An 18,091-nucleotide genomic window follows, 5' to 3' on the forward strand; every position below is an offset into this window, starting at 1 on the left:
GATAAATACAATCCACCTGTGTGTAATCAAGTCTCTGTATAAATGCACCTGCACTGTGATAGTCTCAGAGGTCCGTTAAAAGCGCAGAGAGCATCATGAAGAACAAGGAACACACCAGGCAGGTCCGAGATACTGTTGTGAAGAAGTTTAAAGCCGGATTTGGATACAAAAATATTTCCCAAGCTTTAAACATCCCAAGGAGCACTGTGCAAGCGATAATATTGAAATGGAAGGAGGATCAGACCACTGCAAATCTACCAAGACCTGGCCGTCCCTCTAAACTTTCAGCTCATATAAGGAGAAGACTGATCAGAGATGCAGCCAAGAGGCCCATGATCACTCTGGATGAACTGCAGAGATCTACAGCTGAGGTGGGAGACTCTGTCCATAGGACAACAATCAGTCGTATAGTGCACAAATCTGGCCTTTATGGAAGAGTGGCAAGAAGAAAGCCATTTCTTAAAGATATCCATAAAAAGTGTCATTTAAAGTTTGCCACAAGCCACCTGGGAGACACACCAAACATGTGGAAGAAGGTGCTCTGGTCAGATGAAACCAAAATTGAACTTTTTGGCAACAATGCAAAACGTTATGTTTGGTGTAAAAGCAACACAGCTCATCACCCTGAAAACACCATCCCCACTGTCAAACATGGTGGTGGCAGCATCATGGTTTGGGCCTGCTTTTCTTCAGCAGGGACAGGGAAGATGGTTAAAGTTGATGGGAAGATGGATGGAGCCAAATACAGGACCATTCTGGAAGAAAACCTGATGGAGTCTGCAAAAGACCTGAGACTGGGACGGAGATTTGTCTTCCAACAAGGCAATGATCCAAAACATAAAGCAAAATCTACAATGGAATGGTTCAAAAATAAACATATCCAGGTGTTAGAATGGCCAAGTCAAAGTCCAGACCTGAATCCAATCGAGAATCTGTGGAAAGAACTGAAAACTGCTGTTCACAAATGCTCTCCATTCAACCTCACTGAGCTCGAGCTGTTTTGCAAGGAGGAATGGGAAAAGCTTTCAGTCTCTCGATGTCCAAAACTGATAGAGACATACCCCAAGTGACTTACAGCTGTAATCGCAGCAAAAGGTGGCGCTACAAAGTATTAACTTAAGGGGGCTGAATAATTTTGCACGCCCAATTTTTCAGTTGTTGATTTGTTAAAACAGTTTGAAATATCCAATAAATGTCGTTCCACTTCATGATTGTGTCCCACTTGTTGTCGATTCTTCACAAAAAAATACAGTTTTATATCTTCATGTTTGAAGCCTAAAATGTGGCAAAAGGTCGCAAAGTTCAAGGGGGATGAATACTTTCGCAAGGCACTGTATATAATAAGCAGTGTCAGAGGAAAGCCCATAAAATTGTTAGAGACTCCAGTCACACATAGGCTGTCTCCTCTGCTACCGCACGGTAAGTGATACCGGAGCACCAAGTCTAGGACCAAAAGGCTCCTCAACAGCTTCTACCCCAAAGCCATTAGACTGCTGAACAATTCATAAAAATCGCCACCGGACAATTTACACTGACCCCAATCCCAATTCTTATTGTGTTACTTTTTATTTGTGCTTTTTATTTTAGCTTACTTGGTAAATATTTTCTTCTTCTTGAACTGCACTGTTGGTTAAGGGCTTGTAAGTAAGCATTTCACGGTAAAGTCTACACTTGTTGTATTAGGCACATGTGGCAAACATAGTTTGATTTGATTTGAATTCTGGTTAACATTCTGTAGAACACAGAGGTGTTAATTTCTCATCTGCATGGTTAGGCAACACACACACACACACACACACACACACACACACACACACACACACACACACACACACACACACACACACACACACACACACACACACACACACACACACACACACACACACACACACACACACACACACATCCTGTCCTGTCAGCCAACTTAAACTCTGACTAATAACAGGATGTTGGTTCATCTATAGAACAACAACACTGAACAAAAATACAAACATAACATTTTAATGAGTTAACGAGCCTATCCTCTCCTGTTTCTCTTTTGCTTCCCTGGTTCTGTCTCTCTTTCTCTCCCTTTTAAAGTGCTCCTTGGGATATGAGGTTGCTGAGGTGGGAGAGGGAGGGGCAGCCTGGAGGGCAAAGGTGGGTCAGGGGGTATAGGTGGGAGAGGGAGGGGCAGTCTGGAGGGTAGAGGTGGGTCAGGGGGTATAGGTGGGAGAGGGAGGGGCAGTCTGGAGGGCAGAGGTGGGTCAGGGGGTATAGGTGGGAGAGGGAGGGGCAGTCTGGAGGGCAAAGGTGGGTCAGGGGGTATAGGTGAGAGAGAGGGAGGGGCAGCCTGGAGGGCAAAGGTGGGTCAGGGGGTACAGGTGGGAGAGGGCGGGGCAGTCTGGAGGGTAAAGGTGGGTCAGGGGGTATAGGTGGGAGAGGGAGGGAGGGGCAGCCTGGAGGGCAAAGGTGGGTCAGGGGGTATAGGTGGGAGAGGGAGGGAGGGGCATCCTGGAGGGCAAAGGTGGGTCAGGGGGTATAGGTGGGAGAGGGTTGGAGGGGCAGCCTGGAGGGCAAAGGTGGGTCAGGGGGTATAGGTGGGAGAGGGAGGGGCAGCCTGGAGGGCAGAGGTGGGTCAGGGGGTATAGGTAGGAGAGGGAGGGGCAGCCTGGAGGGCAGAGGTGGGTCAGGGGGTATAGGTGAGTGTTTTCTTTATGTTTAGTAATAAGTGGAGCAATAAGGCAGTAGCTTTTTTGTGTTTTTGTTCTTTCTGATTTGTTTTTATTTCAGGTTTGTGGTGGAACCTCGTTCATTTTGGGGGATCTGCTGGGATCTCCTGTTTGGTAGTCTGCTTGTTCCAGGAGGCCAGTCTGCAGAGCTGGGACGATCGCTAGCTAATGTGGCGCACCTGGGCAGGCTTGGCCTGATAGCTATAAAAGTTGGCTGACTGGCAGGCTGGCTTCCACTGTTTGTTTTCACCATACAACACACCGCATACACGACTGATCCTGTTTGTGTCATGCAGGTGAATGAGGACCCAAAAGCGACTTGGCGAAAACAGAGTTTTAATCCAGTAAGATACTTAACAAAACAAAAGGCATAATACTACTCGTAAAGACGAGAACAGACTGGAGACATGATCAAGAACTGCAGGTTGCCTCGGGAAGGCACTTGAACCTAGCAGACTCAGACACCTGCTCACCACGCAGCATCTGAGGGAAACACGACACGACAGGGCAAAACATAGACACAGCACGGTGAATATAGACAAGGATCCGACAGGGCAGGAACGGAAAACAAGGAGAGAAATAGGGACTCTAATCAGGGAAAAGGATCGGGAACAGGTGTGGGAAGACTAAATGATTGATTAGGGGAATAGGAACAGCTGGGAGCAGGAACGGAACGATAGAGAGAAGAGAGAGCGGGAGAGCGGGAGAGTGAGAGAGGGAGGGGGAGAGAGAGGGATAGAAAGAGGGAAAGAACCCAACAAGACCAGCAGAGGGAAACGAATAGAAGGGGAAGCACAGGGACAAGACATGATAATCAATGACAAAACATGACAGTACCCCCCCCACTCACCGAGCGCCTCCTGGCGCACTCGAGGAGGAATCCTGGCGGCAACGGAGGAAATCATCAATGAGTGAACGGTCCAGCACGTCCCGAGACGGAACCCAACTCCTCTCCTCAGGACCGTAACCCTCCCAATCCACTAAGTATTGGTGACCCCGTCCCGAGAACACATGTCCATGATCTTATGTACCTTGTAAATAGGTGCGCTCTCGACAAGGACGGGAGGGGGAGGGAAGACGAACGGGGTGCGAAGAAAGGGCTTGACACAGGAGACATGGAAGACAGGATGGACGCGACGAAGATGTCGCGGAAGAAGCAGTCGCACAGCGACAGGATTGACGACCTGGGAGACACGGAACGGACCAATGAACCGCGGAGTCAACTTACGAGAAGCTGTCGTAAGAGGAAGGTTGCGAGTGGAAAGCCACACTCTCTGGCCGCAACAATACCTTGGACTCTTAATCCTGCGTTTATTGGCGGCTCTCACAGTCTGTGCCCTGTAACGGCAAAGTGCAGACCTCACCCTCCTCCAGGTGCGCTCACAACGTTGGACAAACGCTTGAGCGGAGGGAACGCTGGACTCGGCAAGCTGGGATGAGAACAGAGGAGGCTGGTAACCCAGACTACTCTGAAACGGAGATAACCCGGTAGCAGACGAAGGAAGCGAGTTGTGAGCGTATTCTGCCCAGGGGAGCTGTTCTGCCCAAGACGCAGGGTTTCTGAAAGAAAGGCTGCGTAGTATGCGACCAATCGTCTGATTGGCCCTCTCTGCTTGACCGTTAGACTGGGGATGAAACCCGGAAGAGAGACTGACGGACGCACCAATCAAACGACAGAACTCCCTCCAAAACTGTGACGTGAATTGCGGGCCTCTGTCTGAAACGGCGTCTAATGGGAGGCCATGAATTCTGAACACATTCTCGATAATGATTTGTGCCGTCTCCTTAGCGGAAGGAAGTTTAGCGAGGGGAATGAAATGTGCCGCCTTAGAGAACCTATCGACAACCGTAAGAATCACAGTCTTCCCCGCAGACAAAGGCAGACCGGTAATGAAGTCTAGGGCGATGTGAGACCATGGTCGAGAAGGAATGGGGAGCGGTCTGAGACGACCGGCAGGAGGAGAGTTACCCGACTTAGTCTGCGCGCAGTCCGAACAAGCAGCCACGAAACGGCGCGTGTCACGCTCCTGAGTCGGCCACCAAAAGCGCTGGCGAATAGATGCAAGAGTGCCTCGAACACCGGGATGACCAGCTAACTTGGCAGAGTGAGCCCACTGAAGAACAGCCAGACGAGTGGAAACAGGAACGAAAAGGAGGTTACTAGGACAAGCGCGCGGCGACGCAGTGTGCGTGAGTGCTTGCTTAACCTGTCTTTCAATTCCCCAGACTGTCAACCCGACAACACGCCCATAAGGAAGAATCCCCTCGGGATCAGTAGAAGCCACAGAAGAACTAAACAGACGGGATAAGGCATCAGGCTTGGTGTTCTTGCTACCCGGACGGTAAGAAATCACAAACTCGAAACGAGCGAAAAACAACGCCCAACGAGCTTGACGGGCATTAAGTCGTTTGGCAGAACGGATGTACTCAAGGTTCTTATGGTCTGTCCAAACGACAAAAGGAACGGTCGCCCCCTCCAACCACTGTCGCCATTCGCCTAGGGCTAAGCGGATGGCGAGCAGTTCACGGTTACCCACATCATAGTTGCGCTCAGATGGCGACAGGCGATGAGAAAAATAAGCGCAAGGATGAACCTTATCGTCAGACTGGAAGCGCTGGGATAGAATGGCTCCCACGCCTACCTCTGAAGCGTCAACCTCGACAATGAATTGTCTAGTGACGTCAGGAGTAACGAGGATAGGAGCGGACGTAAAACGTTCTTTTAGAAGATCAAAAGCTCCCTGGGCGGAACCGGACCACTTAAAACACGTCTTGACAGAAGTAAGAGCTGTGAGAGGGCAGCAACTTGACCGAAATTACGAATGAAACGCCGATAGAAATTAGCGAAACCTAAAAAGCGCTGCAACTCGACACGTGACCTTGGAACGGGCCAATCACTGACAGCTTGGACCTTAGCGGAATCCATCTGAATGCCTTCAGCGGAAATAACGGAACTGAGAAAAGTAACGGAGGAGACATGAAAAGAGCACTTCTCAGCCTTTACGTAGAGACAATTCTCTAAAAGGCGCTGTAGAACACGTCGAACGTGCTGAACATGAATCTCGAGTGACGGTGAAAAAATCAGGATATCGTCAAGATAGACAAAAACAAAGATGTTCAGCATGTCTCTCAGAACATCATTAACTAATGCCTGAAAAACAGCTGGCGCATTGGCGAGACCAAACGGCAGAACCCGGTACTCAAAATGCCCTAACGGAGTGTTAAACGCCGTTTTCCACTCGTCCCCCTCTCTGATGCGCACGAGATGGTAAGCGTTACGAAGGTCCAACTTAGTAAAGCACCTGGCTCCCTGCAGAATCTCGAAGGCTGATGACATAAGGGGAAGCGGATAACGATTCTTAACCGTTATGTCATTCAGCCCTCGATAATCCACGCAGGGGCGCAGAGTACCGTCCTTCTTCTTAACAAAAAGAACCCCGCCCCGGCCGGAGAGGAAGAAGGCACTATGGTACCGGCGTCAAGAGACACAGATAAATAAAACTACTCGTAAAGACGAGAACAGACTGGAGACATGATCAAGAACTGCAGGTTGCCTCGGGAAGGCACTTGAACCTAGCAGACTCAGACACCTGCTCACCACGCAGCATCTGAGGGAAACACGACACGACAGGGCAAAACATAGACACAGCACGGTGAATATAGACAAGGATCCGACAGGGCAGGAACGGAAAACAAGGAGAGAAATAGGGACTCTAATCAGGGAAAAGGATCGGGAACAGGTGTGGGAAGACTAAATGATTGATTAGGGGAATAGGAACAGCTGGGAGCAGGAACGGAACGATAGAGAGAAGAGAGAGCGGGAGAGCGGGAGAGTGAGAGAGGGAGGGGGAGAGAGAGGGATAGAAAGAGGGAAAGAACCCAACAAGACCAGCAGAGGGAAACGAATAGAAGGGGAAGCACAGGGACAAGACATGATAATCAATGACAAAACATGACAGTTTGGGGTTTTAGGCTGGGTTTCTGTATAGCACTTTGTGACATCGACTGATGTAGCAAGGGCTTTATAAATACATTTGATTGAATTTGATTGATCGTACAAATGTCCATAGCTGATGTTACATTTTATTTATTTATTATTATTTAGTTTAATAAATGTATTCCTTTTTACATTTAAGTTATGAGTGGTTTCCCTTTGTTGTTACGAACTATGAGCCAGGTTGTTACAGGCACGACAATGGGCCTCAGGATATCATCACAGTATCTCTGTGCATTCAAATTGCCATAGATTAAATGCAATTGTATTCATTGTCCATAGCTAATGCTTGCCCATACCATAACCCACCCCCACCATGGGGCACTCTGTTCACAACGTCTGCCATCTGCCTGGTACAGTCGAAACTGGATCCATCTGTGAAGAGCACAGTTCTCCAGCGTGCCAGTGGCTATCGAAGGTGAGTATTTGCCCACTGAAGTCGGTTACGACGTCGAACTGCAGTCAGGTCAAGACCCTGGTGAGGACGACGAGCATGCAGATGAGCTTCCCTGACAGTTTGGGCAGAAATTATTTGGTTGTGCAAACCCACAGTTTCATCAGCTGTCCGGGTGGCTGGTCTCAGACGATCCCGCAGGTGACAAAGCCAGATGTGGAGGTCCTTGGCTGGCGTGGTTACACATGGTCTGCAATTGTGAGGCAGGATGGACATACTGACAAATTCTCTAAAATGACGTTGGTAGAGAAATGAACATTCCTTTTTCTGGCTACAGCTCTGGTGGACAATCCTGCAGTCAGCATGCCAATTGCATGCTCCCTCAAATCTGTGGCATTGTGTTGTGTGATTTAACTTCACATTTTAGAGTAGCCTTTTATTGTCCACAGCACAAGGTGCACCTGTGTAATGATCATGCTGTTTAATCAGCTTCTTGAGATGCCACAGATGTCAGATGGTTGGATTGTCTTGGCAAAGGAGAAATGCTCACTAACAGGGATGTAAACCAATTTGTGCACCAAATTTGAGAGCAATAAGCATATTGTGCATATGGAACAATTCTGGGATCTTTAATAACAGTTCATGAAACATGGAACCAACACTTTACATGCTGTGTTTATGTTTTTGTTCAGTCTAAATTAACTACAATAACCAGTCTAGCACAGGAGTAGCCAATCCTGCTCCAGGAGATCTACAAGGAGTGGGGTCTACAGGGTTAGGTCATTACCAGCACGACACACCTTCTTCCGTGGCCACATTGGGAATTTGTCTAGAATTTCAGATGGAGCCAATGCATTTCCAATGGGAGTCCTCCACTGTCTGACAAATTACAACAGAGATGATTGTCAGGGATGAGATGTACTTTTGACAGACGGAAATTATAGTCGTATATGATTTTATCCGTGTTCATGCATCTGAGTAAGAAGACTAATGATTGGTTCATTAGGCTAATCAGGTGTATAACTAAAGGCTGCATACCCTGTAGCTCTCCAGGATCAGGGTTGGCCACCCTTGGTCTCACAGGTGAGGAGAAGGGAATGTGTGTTAGGTGGTTAGAGGTGGAAGGTACATGGTTTTTGAAGTGATTGCCAGGTCAAGATGATGTGTTTCTTTGAGCCTAAAACCCAATGCTGTACAAAGGTTAAGGTTGCGACTTTTCATGTGTCATTGGGATGGGGTCAAGAAGATGTCATCACCCTAAACCCCACACTAAAGCCAACTGACCAAACAAAAAGTAGGAGCACTCAATCTTGGACATAAAGGACAAAATCACATTATATTCCACCTACTACAGTATGTTTCATTAGTAAAGCCTTCATCAGAGCATGTTCAGCTCAGTCATTAGGCCATACCTTAAAGAGCCCATCGGCAGTTACTACATATGTACCCATTGATTCTTGAAGAATATAACCTGGAAATACCTCACGAGCTTAGTTCAACTGTCATAACTGTCAGTCTGATCTTCTGAACGGCCATCCTGGGAAAGACCCATGTCACATTTTTCCGTCCGGAATGCTGATGAAAGTGTTTCCTCTTGGTAAACGATCTGCGCTGATGCAGCAGAAACTCCCGACAGTCTTTCATTCATTCTGTCATTCACAAAAAAAGGAGAGGAGAAGAGTGAACTCTGCGGAGGTGCCACTTCTGCTTTTCAGGCCTTTATATAACCTCAACCCTGGTGAAGACTGACACTACAGAACTGACCCTGAGCTAAGCTGAGCAGCCTGCCAGAGAAGAGAGAGAATTCATTCATCTATTTTTTCAACTTGTATTGTACCAGTAAAGATGGTGACCTGTGGAACTCTGGTGAAGATCTGGACAGCAGCAATCGTCATAGCAACGCTGGTCTGGACAGGGACAGGTGAGGAGAAGGGAATGTGTGTTAGGTGGTTAGAGGTGGAAGGTACATGGTTTTTGAAGTGATTGCCAGGTCAAGATGATGTGTTTCTTTGAGAATGTGTAAGTATGATTCTGACGAGGGATGCTACCAAAATGCATCCGTTTGTTCTGACATCTGCAGCATTTAAAAAAGTGATTAAAGAATGTTTCAGTGAGTGTGGTTGTTCCTTTATTCAAGTAGACCTATACTGTATGCCTTTTTGAATTCAGTGCGCAGCTACTTTTTGTTACTACAAACTGAGCACGCCAATTTTTCTTTCTATGAAAACTATTCCCCCTCCTCAGTAGATGGAGATAAGTTGTCGTCGTGCTGTAAGACAGTGACCAGGAGTGAGGTGACCGATCCGATCACAGGCTACTGGACTCAGCACTATAACGCTCCCTGTGTACGGGCCGTCATGTAAGGAACAGGTCTTTTAGTCTTTATTCCATTGAGGTTCATCCAGTTTAGTCTCATATGTTGTCACAAGGTGCTTTACTGTATGTGGTGTCCATGTTGTGCCAAAGCCTCCAGACATGTTGTGTCATACCCCTTCAGTTTCAGTGTTAACAAAGTTTCTCCTGCAGCTTGGAGACGGAAAAGGGCCTGATCTGTTGTCACCATAAACAACCCTGGGTACGCCGCAAGATTCAACAGTTTGAGTAAGTTAACTATCACACACGCTCGCTCACATGTGCACACGCACAGAGAAAGAACAAAAGAGAATAGGAAACTGATTGTGTATTTTTTTTCTCTTCTAGAATGGCCCGCAGGAGCTCATCATCTCCCTCTCTCTCCTCCTCTCCACCCTCTCTCACCTCCTCCCCTACCACTACCTCCTTACCTTCCTCTCCTCCCTCAGTCAACTTCTCTCCCCTGTCTCTCACTTCCACCCTTAGGTCTTTACCCTCCTCTCCCCCTTCTCTCTCCTCCTCTTCCAACTCTCTCACTTCTACCTTCTTACCCTCCTATCCTCCCTCTGTCAACTTCTCTCCCCTGTCTCTCACTTCCACCCTTAGGTCTTTACCCTCCTCTCCCCCTTCTCTCTCCTCCTCTTCCAACTCTCTCTCACCTCTACCCTCTACCTTCTTACTTCTCTCCCCTGTCCTCTTCCACCCTCTCCTCCCTTCTCTCTCCTCCTCTTCCAACTCTCTCACCTCTACCTTCTTACCCTCCTCTCCTCCTTCTCTCTCCTCCTCTTCCAACTCTCTCACCTCTACCTCTACCTTCTTACCCTCCTCTCCTCCTTCTCTCTCCTCCTCTTCCAACTCTCTCACCTCCACCTTTACCTTCTTACCCTCCTCTCCTCCACCTCTCTCCTCCTCTTCCAACTCTCTCACCTCCACCTCTACCTTCTTACCCTCCTCTCCTCCACCTCTCTCCTCCTCTTCCAACTCTCTCACCTCCACCTCTACATTCTTACCCTCCTCTCCTCCACCTCTCTCCTCCTCTTCCAACTCTCTCACCTCCACCTCTACATTCTTACCCTCCTCTCCTCCAGCTCTCTCCTCCTCTCCTCTCTCTGTTTCCTCCTCTCTTCAATCGCTCTTCTCCTCTCTTTTCCCTGCTTCCCCCTCTTCTCCCCCCGTAACTTCCTCTCACCCCTCTCTGTCCCGCTCTCCCTCCTATCTCCTCTCCTCTCTTTTCCCTGCCTCCTCCTCTCCTCCCTCAATCACTTCCTCTCCTACATCTCTTTCCTCCTCCCCTCATTGGGAATCAACCGAGAATGCCTTAACTCAGCAGTCAACAGCCAACCAATAGAATCCTTGCCAATGGCTGAAGTTCCACTAAAGTTCCACTTCCTCATATCTAAAAAAACAGACTTCAATTTGCATATTACACTCAGATTTGATATCTTTTTAGTTATTATTTTATTCTGTTGTCATCATTATTTATGAAATATCTTCAAGGCCAGTGTCTCGTGTATTTATTAGTTAATTTCTTCAAGTAGTTATGATGACTTTTCATTATACATTACCAATGAGTTCTTAATGAGTTCTTAATGAGTTCTTAATGAGTTCTTAATGAGTTCTTAATGAGTTCTTAATGAGTTCTTAATGTTATTTAACACATTTATTTATTAAGTACTTATACATTTAATTGGTTTCTTTTTGATCAATCAACGTTATTTTAAGAAATGTTTGTAAGAGAAATGTCCTTTTCTACTTATTTATTCAACAATAATGAGTTGTAAAACATCAGAAAATGGATGAAACTGAAATAGAAAATAAAATGATGGAAATATTATTTTGAGTTGTCAGTCTGACTGTTTTGACGTTGTGGTGCAGACACTATGCATTTGCAGCATCAACTTTTCACACCTTCTGGTGTTCGTGTGTGTGTACCCTTTATGAATACATCATTCTCCGAAACACTGCTGTTGGTGGTTTGTTAAGGGGCAACACAAAAAAAACAGAGAAGAGAGGGGGGGGGAGGTGTGACTATAGCATTACGAATACTGACCACATCACACCATAACACACACACAAACAAACAGAGCAAGTTGGGTGTTTCCACCAGTACGGTATATGTAACCCACCGTCAGAAACGGAACCCCTGACACTCCCACCGCCTTTCACAGATTCATTACGACGTTTACCAGACCAATCAGTACGACCTCCGACCCGTCTCCCTACTTTAGTGCCTAGCTGTGAATGTCTGTCTGTCTGTCAGTCATTTATTAATTCATTCAGTCAATCAGTCAGTCAATATGTCCATGTTCCAGTCCAGGACCGTCTCGCTGGCCCTCCTGATCACCATGTGTGTGTACCTCTCCTCTGTTTCTGCCAACTGTGAGTATTGATTCACTGATTGATTGATGTAGTGAATGGTTGAAAACTACACATAAATGGTTTATATTCTAGAACTATATATGAATATACAGTATATGCTATAAACTATATTCACACACACATTAAAATGCAGAACATGTTATAATGTGTTTACAGTTACCATTGAGTTGTACCACTGTAGTGTACCACTGTAATAGGAAGCGTTTTGATAGACCCTCGGACACCTCTCAGACCCAGAGTTTTCCACGAACCACAGTTATCTGTACTTTTTAAATATATTTTAACGGTTTAGTTTAGCATGTTTGCTAGTAACGGAACTGATTGCAATTGTTTTGTAATCAGATTACATGTACAGTATTAATGTACAGTATTAATGTACAGTATTAATGTACAGTATTAATGTACAGTATTAATGTACAGTATTAATGTACAGTGTATTGGGAAAGTATTCAGACCCCTTGATTTTTTCCCACATTTTGTAACATTTTTCCCTCCTAAATCTACACACAGTACCCCATAATGACAAAGTGAAAACATTTACATTACATTTAAGTCATTTAGCAGACGCTCTTATCCAGAGCGACTTAAAACATGTTTTTAGAAATGTTTGCACAGTTATTAAAAATTAAAAACAGAAATACTATTTACACAAGTCTTCAAACCCTTTGATATGAGACTCAAAATTGAGCTCAGGTACATGCTGTTTCCATTGATCATCCTTGAGATGTTTCTACAACTTGATTGGAGTCCACCTGTGGTAAATTCAATTGATTGGACATGATCTGGAAAGGCACATACCTGTCTATATAAGGTCCTACAACTGACAGTGCATGCCAGAGCAAAAACCAAGGAATGAGGTCGAAGGAATTGTCTGTAGAGTTCGGAGACAGGATTGTGTCGAGGCACAGATGTGGGGAAGGGTACCAAAAAATGTTTGCAGCATTGAAGGTCCCCAAGAACACTGTGGCCTCCATCATTCTTAAATGGAAGAATTTTGGAACCACCAAGACTCTTCCTAGAGCTGGCCGCCCAGCCAAACTGAGCAATCGGGGGAGAAGGGCCTTGGTTAGGGAGGTGACCAAGAACCCGATGGTCACTCTGACAGAGCTCCAGAGTTCCTCTGTGGAGATGGGAGAACCTTCCAGAAGGACCACCATCTCTGCAGCACTCCACCAATTAGTTCACTTCCAACAGGACAACAACCCTAAGCACACAGCCAAGACAATGCAGGAGTGGCTTTGGGACAAGTCTCAATGTCCTTGAGTGGCCCAGCAAGAGCACAGACTTGAACCCGATTGAACATCTCTGGAAAGACCTAAAAATAGCTGTGCAGCGACGCTCCCCATCCAACCTGACAAAACTTGAGAGGATCTACAGAGAAGAATGGGAAAAACTCCCCAAATATAGGTGAGGCTGTAATCGCTGCCAAAGGTGCTTCAACAAAGTACAGAGTAAAGGCTCTGAATACTTATGTAAATGTGATAGAAATTTAAAAAAATGTTTTAATACATATGCGAACATTTCTATAAAACTGTTTTTTACTTGCCACGATTGGGTATTGTGTGTAGATTGATGAGGGAAAAAACATTTGGATACATTTTAGAATAAGGCTGTAACGTAACAAAATATGGAAAAAGTCAAGGGGTCTGAATGCACTGTAACTGATTACATGTAATTATTTCCTCCCCAACCCTGTGCATGCACAAACACAGACACAGAGATAGACACAGACACAGGTCGGTTGATTTACACGTTGTTATTCTTTGCTGAGCCATCAGACACCTCTGAGGTGGGACAGTTTCCTGTCAGACTCTCACAAAGATAAAATGTTTATGGTTACTTTAGAGATCTCACAATCTTTTGTTTCAGTTTTTTTTTCTCGCTCTCTCACTCCCCCCCCCCCCCCCTCTCAGATCGTCGGCCCAGTAAGGTGACCACAAACTGCTGCACAAGTGTGTCTGACACTCCCATAAAATCTGAACTGCAAGGATACCGCATCCAAAACTCCATGCCACCCTGTGTTAACGCCATCATGTAAGTCTCAAACACCCACCCACCCACACCCACCCACACCCACACCCACCCACCCACACCCACCCACACCCACCCACACCCACACCCACCCACCCACACCCACACCCACCCACCCACACCCATACTCTCCCACACACACCCACCCACACCCACACCCACCCACACCCACCCACACCCACACCCACCCACACACACCCACCCACAGTCGTAGTAATAACCTCTGTGTCTTGTTTCAGCTTCTACACAGTGAAAGGTGAGAAGATCTGCTCTGATCCCAAAACACTCTGGGTCGACAGGAGAAAGAAAGGTAAAGAGGACACACACACACACACACACACACACACACACACACACACACACACACACACACACACACACACACACACACACACACACACACACACACACACACACACACACACACACACACACACACACACACACACACACACACACAGTTTAATCTGGATGTCTCTCTCTAGGTTTAAAAGTGATGAAAAAGTGAAGAAGCTTGACCATGTCTGGAGCCTTCTGTACTGTAAATCTGCCTCCCTCTACAAGCCTCCCCCTACAAGCCTCCTCTACAAGCCTCCCTCTACAAGCCTCCTCTACAAGCCTCCCCCTACAAGCCTCCCTCTACAAGCCTCCCTTTACAAGCCTCCCTCTACAAGCCTCCCCCTGCAAGCCTCCTCTACAAGCCTCCCTCTACAAGCCTCCCTCTACAAGCCTCCTCTACAAGCCTCCTCTACAAGCCTCCCTCTACAAGCCTCCCTCTACAAGCCTCCTCTACAAGCCTCCCTCTACAAGCCTCCCTCTACAAGCCTCCCCCTACAAGCCTCCTCTACAAGCCTCCCTCTACAAGCCTCCCTCTACAAGCCTCCCTCTACAAGCCTCCTCTACAAGCCTCCCTCTACAAGCCTCCTCTACAAGCCTCCCTCTACAAGTCTCCCTCTACAAGCCTCCTCTACAAGCCTCCATCTACAAGCCTCCCTCTACAAGCCTCCCTCTACAAGCCTCCTCTACAAGCCTCCCTCTACAAGTCTCCCTCTACAAGCCTCTTCTACAAGCCTCCTCTACAAGCCTCCCTCTACAAGCCTCCCCCTACAAGCCTCCCTCTACAAGCCTCCCTCTACAAGCCTCCTCTACAAGCCTCCCTCTACAAGTCTCCCTCTACAAGCCTCCCTCTACAAGCCTCCTCTACAAGCCTCCCTCTACAAGCCTCCCTCTACAAGCCTCCTCTACAAGCCTCCCTCTACAAGCCTCCTCTACAAGCCTCCCTCTACAAGTCTCCCTCTACAAGCCTCCCTCTACAAGCCTCCTCTACAAGCCTCCCTCTACAAGTCTCCCTCTACAAGCCTCCCTCTACAAGCCTCCTCTACAAGCCTCCCTCGACAAGCCTCCCCTACAACCATCTAGAATAGTTTTCCACATGTTTTCTTTTTCTGTTATATTTTGATTATTGTATTGGGTCATTAGGACCTACACTTTGTTCTGTGGAAATGGATTGAATAATATATATATTTTCAAATATATTTCTTTAAAATACTTGTTATGACAGTCAGTCTCTTATTTTGACATATTTTCTGTTAGTTTGAAGATAATTCGTCTATTGTTGTGTTTATGTTGATCTAAAACCACTGGAAAGTATACAAAGTGTGCTGTCCTAAAGTGATACAGTGTACAGTTTGTCTATGGGTTACTATAGCAGTGCTGAGAGGAGAAGTTTAACCTCATAGCACCATCTAGTGGCCAACTGGGACCACACAGTGTGACTGAGTAGGACCACACATGCGGTGCTCAGGAGTGGGTGAAAATGTTCCTGATCTCATATTCTATTCGGAGTACAATGAGTATGCTGTGTGTCACCTTTATACAGGCACGTGCACACACACATGCACGACCTGGCTGTTAAAAGAGCAGCGGGGGCCTGCAAATAGTAAGTGTTTTATTTACGTAATGGCTGATCCTCTATGCATTATTAAAGCTCTAAAAAACACTCAGTCCATTCAGAGAGACAGATGAGGAAAGGTAGATGATAAAAGGTAGGGAGAAAAATGAAGAGAGAATACAGTGTATGTAATAAAGAGAGGGGAATACAATGGAGAGGGGGTAGAGAGAGAGGAAGAGAGGGATGAGTGGAGAGGAAGAGGGTGGTCAAGCAGTCTAACGTGTAAATAGGAGCGTGATGACCCCGTGTGTGTGTGTGTGTGTGTGTGTGTGTGTGTGTGTGTGTGTGTGTGTGTGTGTGTGTGTGTGTGTGTGTGTGTGTGTGTGTGTGTGTGTGTGTGTGTGTGTGTGTGTGTGTGTGTGTGTGTGTGTGTGTGTGTGTGTGTGTGTGTGTGAGCCAATAATAGTTGTTTTTGCCTTCTCAACCCCTTAGCTCTTTAATGAAGCAGTGAAGCTATCAGACACACCAATATATCCTCTAGAGAGAGAGAGATGAGAGGGATGGAGAGAGAAAGAGGCATGAGTGGAGGACAGGAGTGGCAGATGGCTATTCTTGTTGAGGTTAATTAGTCAGAGGAGTGGGCAGAAATGGCTGGGGAGATGGAGGGATCGATGGAGAAGGATGGAGAGAGGAGAGGGATGGAAAGAGGAAATTGAGAGAGGAGATGGAGAGAGGAGATGGAGAGAGGAGAGGGATGGAAAGAGGGATGAGTGGAGGACAGGAGTGGCAGAGGGTTCTTCTAGTGGAGGTTAATTAAAACTCTGAAGGCAGGAATGAAGGAATAAGAAAGAAAACGAGAAGAGGTGAGGAGAGTTAATTACAGAGCAAGGGGCAGCTATACAGTGTGACAGTTTAGGACAGAGAGCTACAGAGAACAGATGGTTGGGTCTCCAAAGCAGATCCTAGCAGCTTAGAACTGACACGTGTGTGTGTGTGTGTGTGTGTGTGTGTGTGTGTGTGTGTGTGTGTGTGTGTGTGTGTGTGTGTGTGTGTGTGTGTGTGTGTGTGTGTGTGTGTGTGTGTGTGTGTGTGTGTGTGTGTGTGTGTGTGTGTGTGTGTGTGTGTGTGTGTGAGAGAGAGAACGATGGACACACAATGCTGAAACCAGGGCATCAGAACACTCAAGAGAACCTCTGAGGCAGACTACAGGGCACCAGGTGTGTGTGTGTGTGTGTGTGTGTGTGTGTGTGTGTGTGTGTGTGTGTGTGTGTGTGTGTGTGTGTGTGTGTGTGTGTGTGTGTGTGTGTGTGTGTGTGTGTGTGTGTGTGTGTGTGTGTGTGTGTGTGCCAAACTCATTCCAGTGGAAAACAGAAACGCTTCAGGCTTCTGTCTCATAAACATAGGATATATGATGTTCTATAGAGACCCTTAGTTAGCGTCTGAAGACACACACACACACACACACACACACACACACACACACACACACACACACACACACACACACACACACACACACACACACACACACACACACACACACACACACACACACACACACACACACACACACACTGTGGCAGCAAGGACAGCTCCTCAAGGGTTCCAGCATGTATGGAATAAAACATCCAGCCTCTCTTGGCACTGTGGTAAAAGTTAATCTGTTTATCAAACAAGCAAATATCTTGAAATATCTCTATCTCTGTTACAAATGTTCCTCTTTTCAGTTTCACCTCAACTTGTATTGTTTGATTGACTGGTTGATTGAACCCAGATCTACTTTCGGGGTCAAAGAAAGATGCAAGTCTGGGGTTACACAGCTGGGACTACAGTCGTGTCACAGTGAGGTGGTCTCTGTCTGCAGGATGGATTGGGCTCTGGAGTTCCGCTGGAAGGGGGTGGAGTTATCAGTCCCGTTATGGCTGATTGACCCCCTGTGTAGACGGTAGTCCCTCCACATGTAGCGCTTCAACGACACACTCCTCCACTTCAACTTCAGCTCCCCCTGGACCTGCACACACACACACACACACACACACACACACACACACACACACACACACACACACACACACACACACACACACACACACACACACACACACACACACACACACACACACACACACACACACACACACACACACACACACACACACACCTTAGAGAGTATGGTTACAGAGAGCATTTTGAATGTAATGTAATATTACATTGAGCTGACTGACCTCAGTATTGAGGAAGCAGTAGAGGATGGCTACCATCAGGCCCTAGAGGACACACAGCATACGGCAACATCAACAGCTTCTATACACACTATACATGTCATAAACTTATTA

At 46.7% G+C, this 18,091-nt stretch overlaps 3 protein-coding genes across 4 annotated transcripts in view; 2 read left to right on the top strand and 1 right to left on the bottom strand.

Moving 5' to 3' along the window:
* The first annotated feature begins 8,781 nt into the window (after positions 1-8,781).
* LOC123990406 (uncharacterized serine-rich protein C215.13-like) lies at positions 8,782-11,381 on the top strand. The gene is made up of 5 exons (XM_046290961.1): positions 8,782-9,023; positions 9,350-9,461; positions 9,629-9,703; positions 9,803-9,902; positions 10,320-11,381. The coding sequence occupies exons 1-5, from the start codon at positions 8,948-8,950 to the stop codon at positions 10,800-10,802; spliced, it is 846 nt and encodes a 281-aa protein (XP_046146917.1). The 5' UTR covers positions 8,782-8,947; the 3' UTR covers positions 10,803-11,381.
* A 163-nt stretch (positions 11,382-11,544) lies between these two features.
* Positions 11,545-14,633, top strand: LOC123991277 (eotaxin-like). The gene is made up of 4 exons (XM_046292715.1): positions 11,545-11,833; positions 13,747-13,867; positions 14,104-14,174; positions 14,350-14,633. Exons 1-4 carry the CDS (start codon positions 11,752-11,754, stop codon positions 14,370-14,372), a joined length of 297 nt encoding a protein of 98 aa, XP_046148671.1. The 5' UTR covers positions 11,545-11,751; the 3' UTR covers positions 14,373-14,633.
* A 2,766-nt stretch (positions 14,634-17,399) lies between these two features.
* LOC123991276 (vasoactive intestinal polypeptide receptor 2-like) overlaps positions 17,400-18,091 on the bottom strand; it is a 22,405-nt gene continuing 21,713 nt past the window's right edge. For both annotated transcript variants that reach the window (XM_046292713.1, XM_046292714.1), the window contains exons 12-13: positions 17,981-18,022; positions 17,400-17,766 (exon numbers count right to left, since the gene is read on the bottom strand). In XM_046292713.1, coding sequence (XP_046148669.1) covers positions 17,593-17,766; positions 17,981-18,022 — 216 coding nt within the window. In that variant the 3' untranslated portion in view covers positions 17,400-17,592. The remainder of the gene's footprint in view (positions 17,767-17,980; positions 18,023-18,091) is intronic.

The sequence above is a fragment of the Oncorhynchus gorbuscha genome, linkage group LG12, assembly GCF_021184085.1.
Source record: "Oncorhynchus gorbuscha isolate QuinsamMale2020 ecotype Even-year linkage group LG12, OgorEven_v1.0, whole genome shotgun sequence".
NCBI classification, from domain to species: Eukaryota; Metazoa; Chordata; class Actinopteri; order Salmoniformes; family Salmonidae; genus Oncorhynchus; species Oncorhynchus gorbuscha.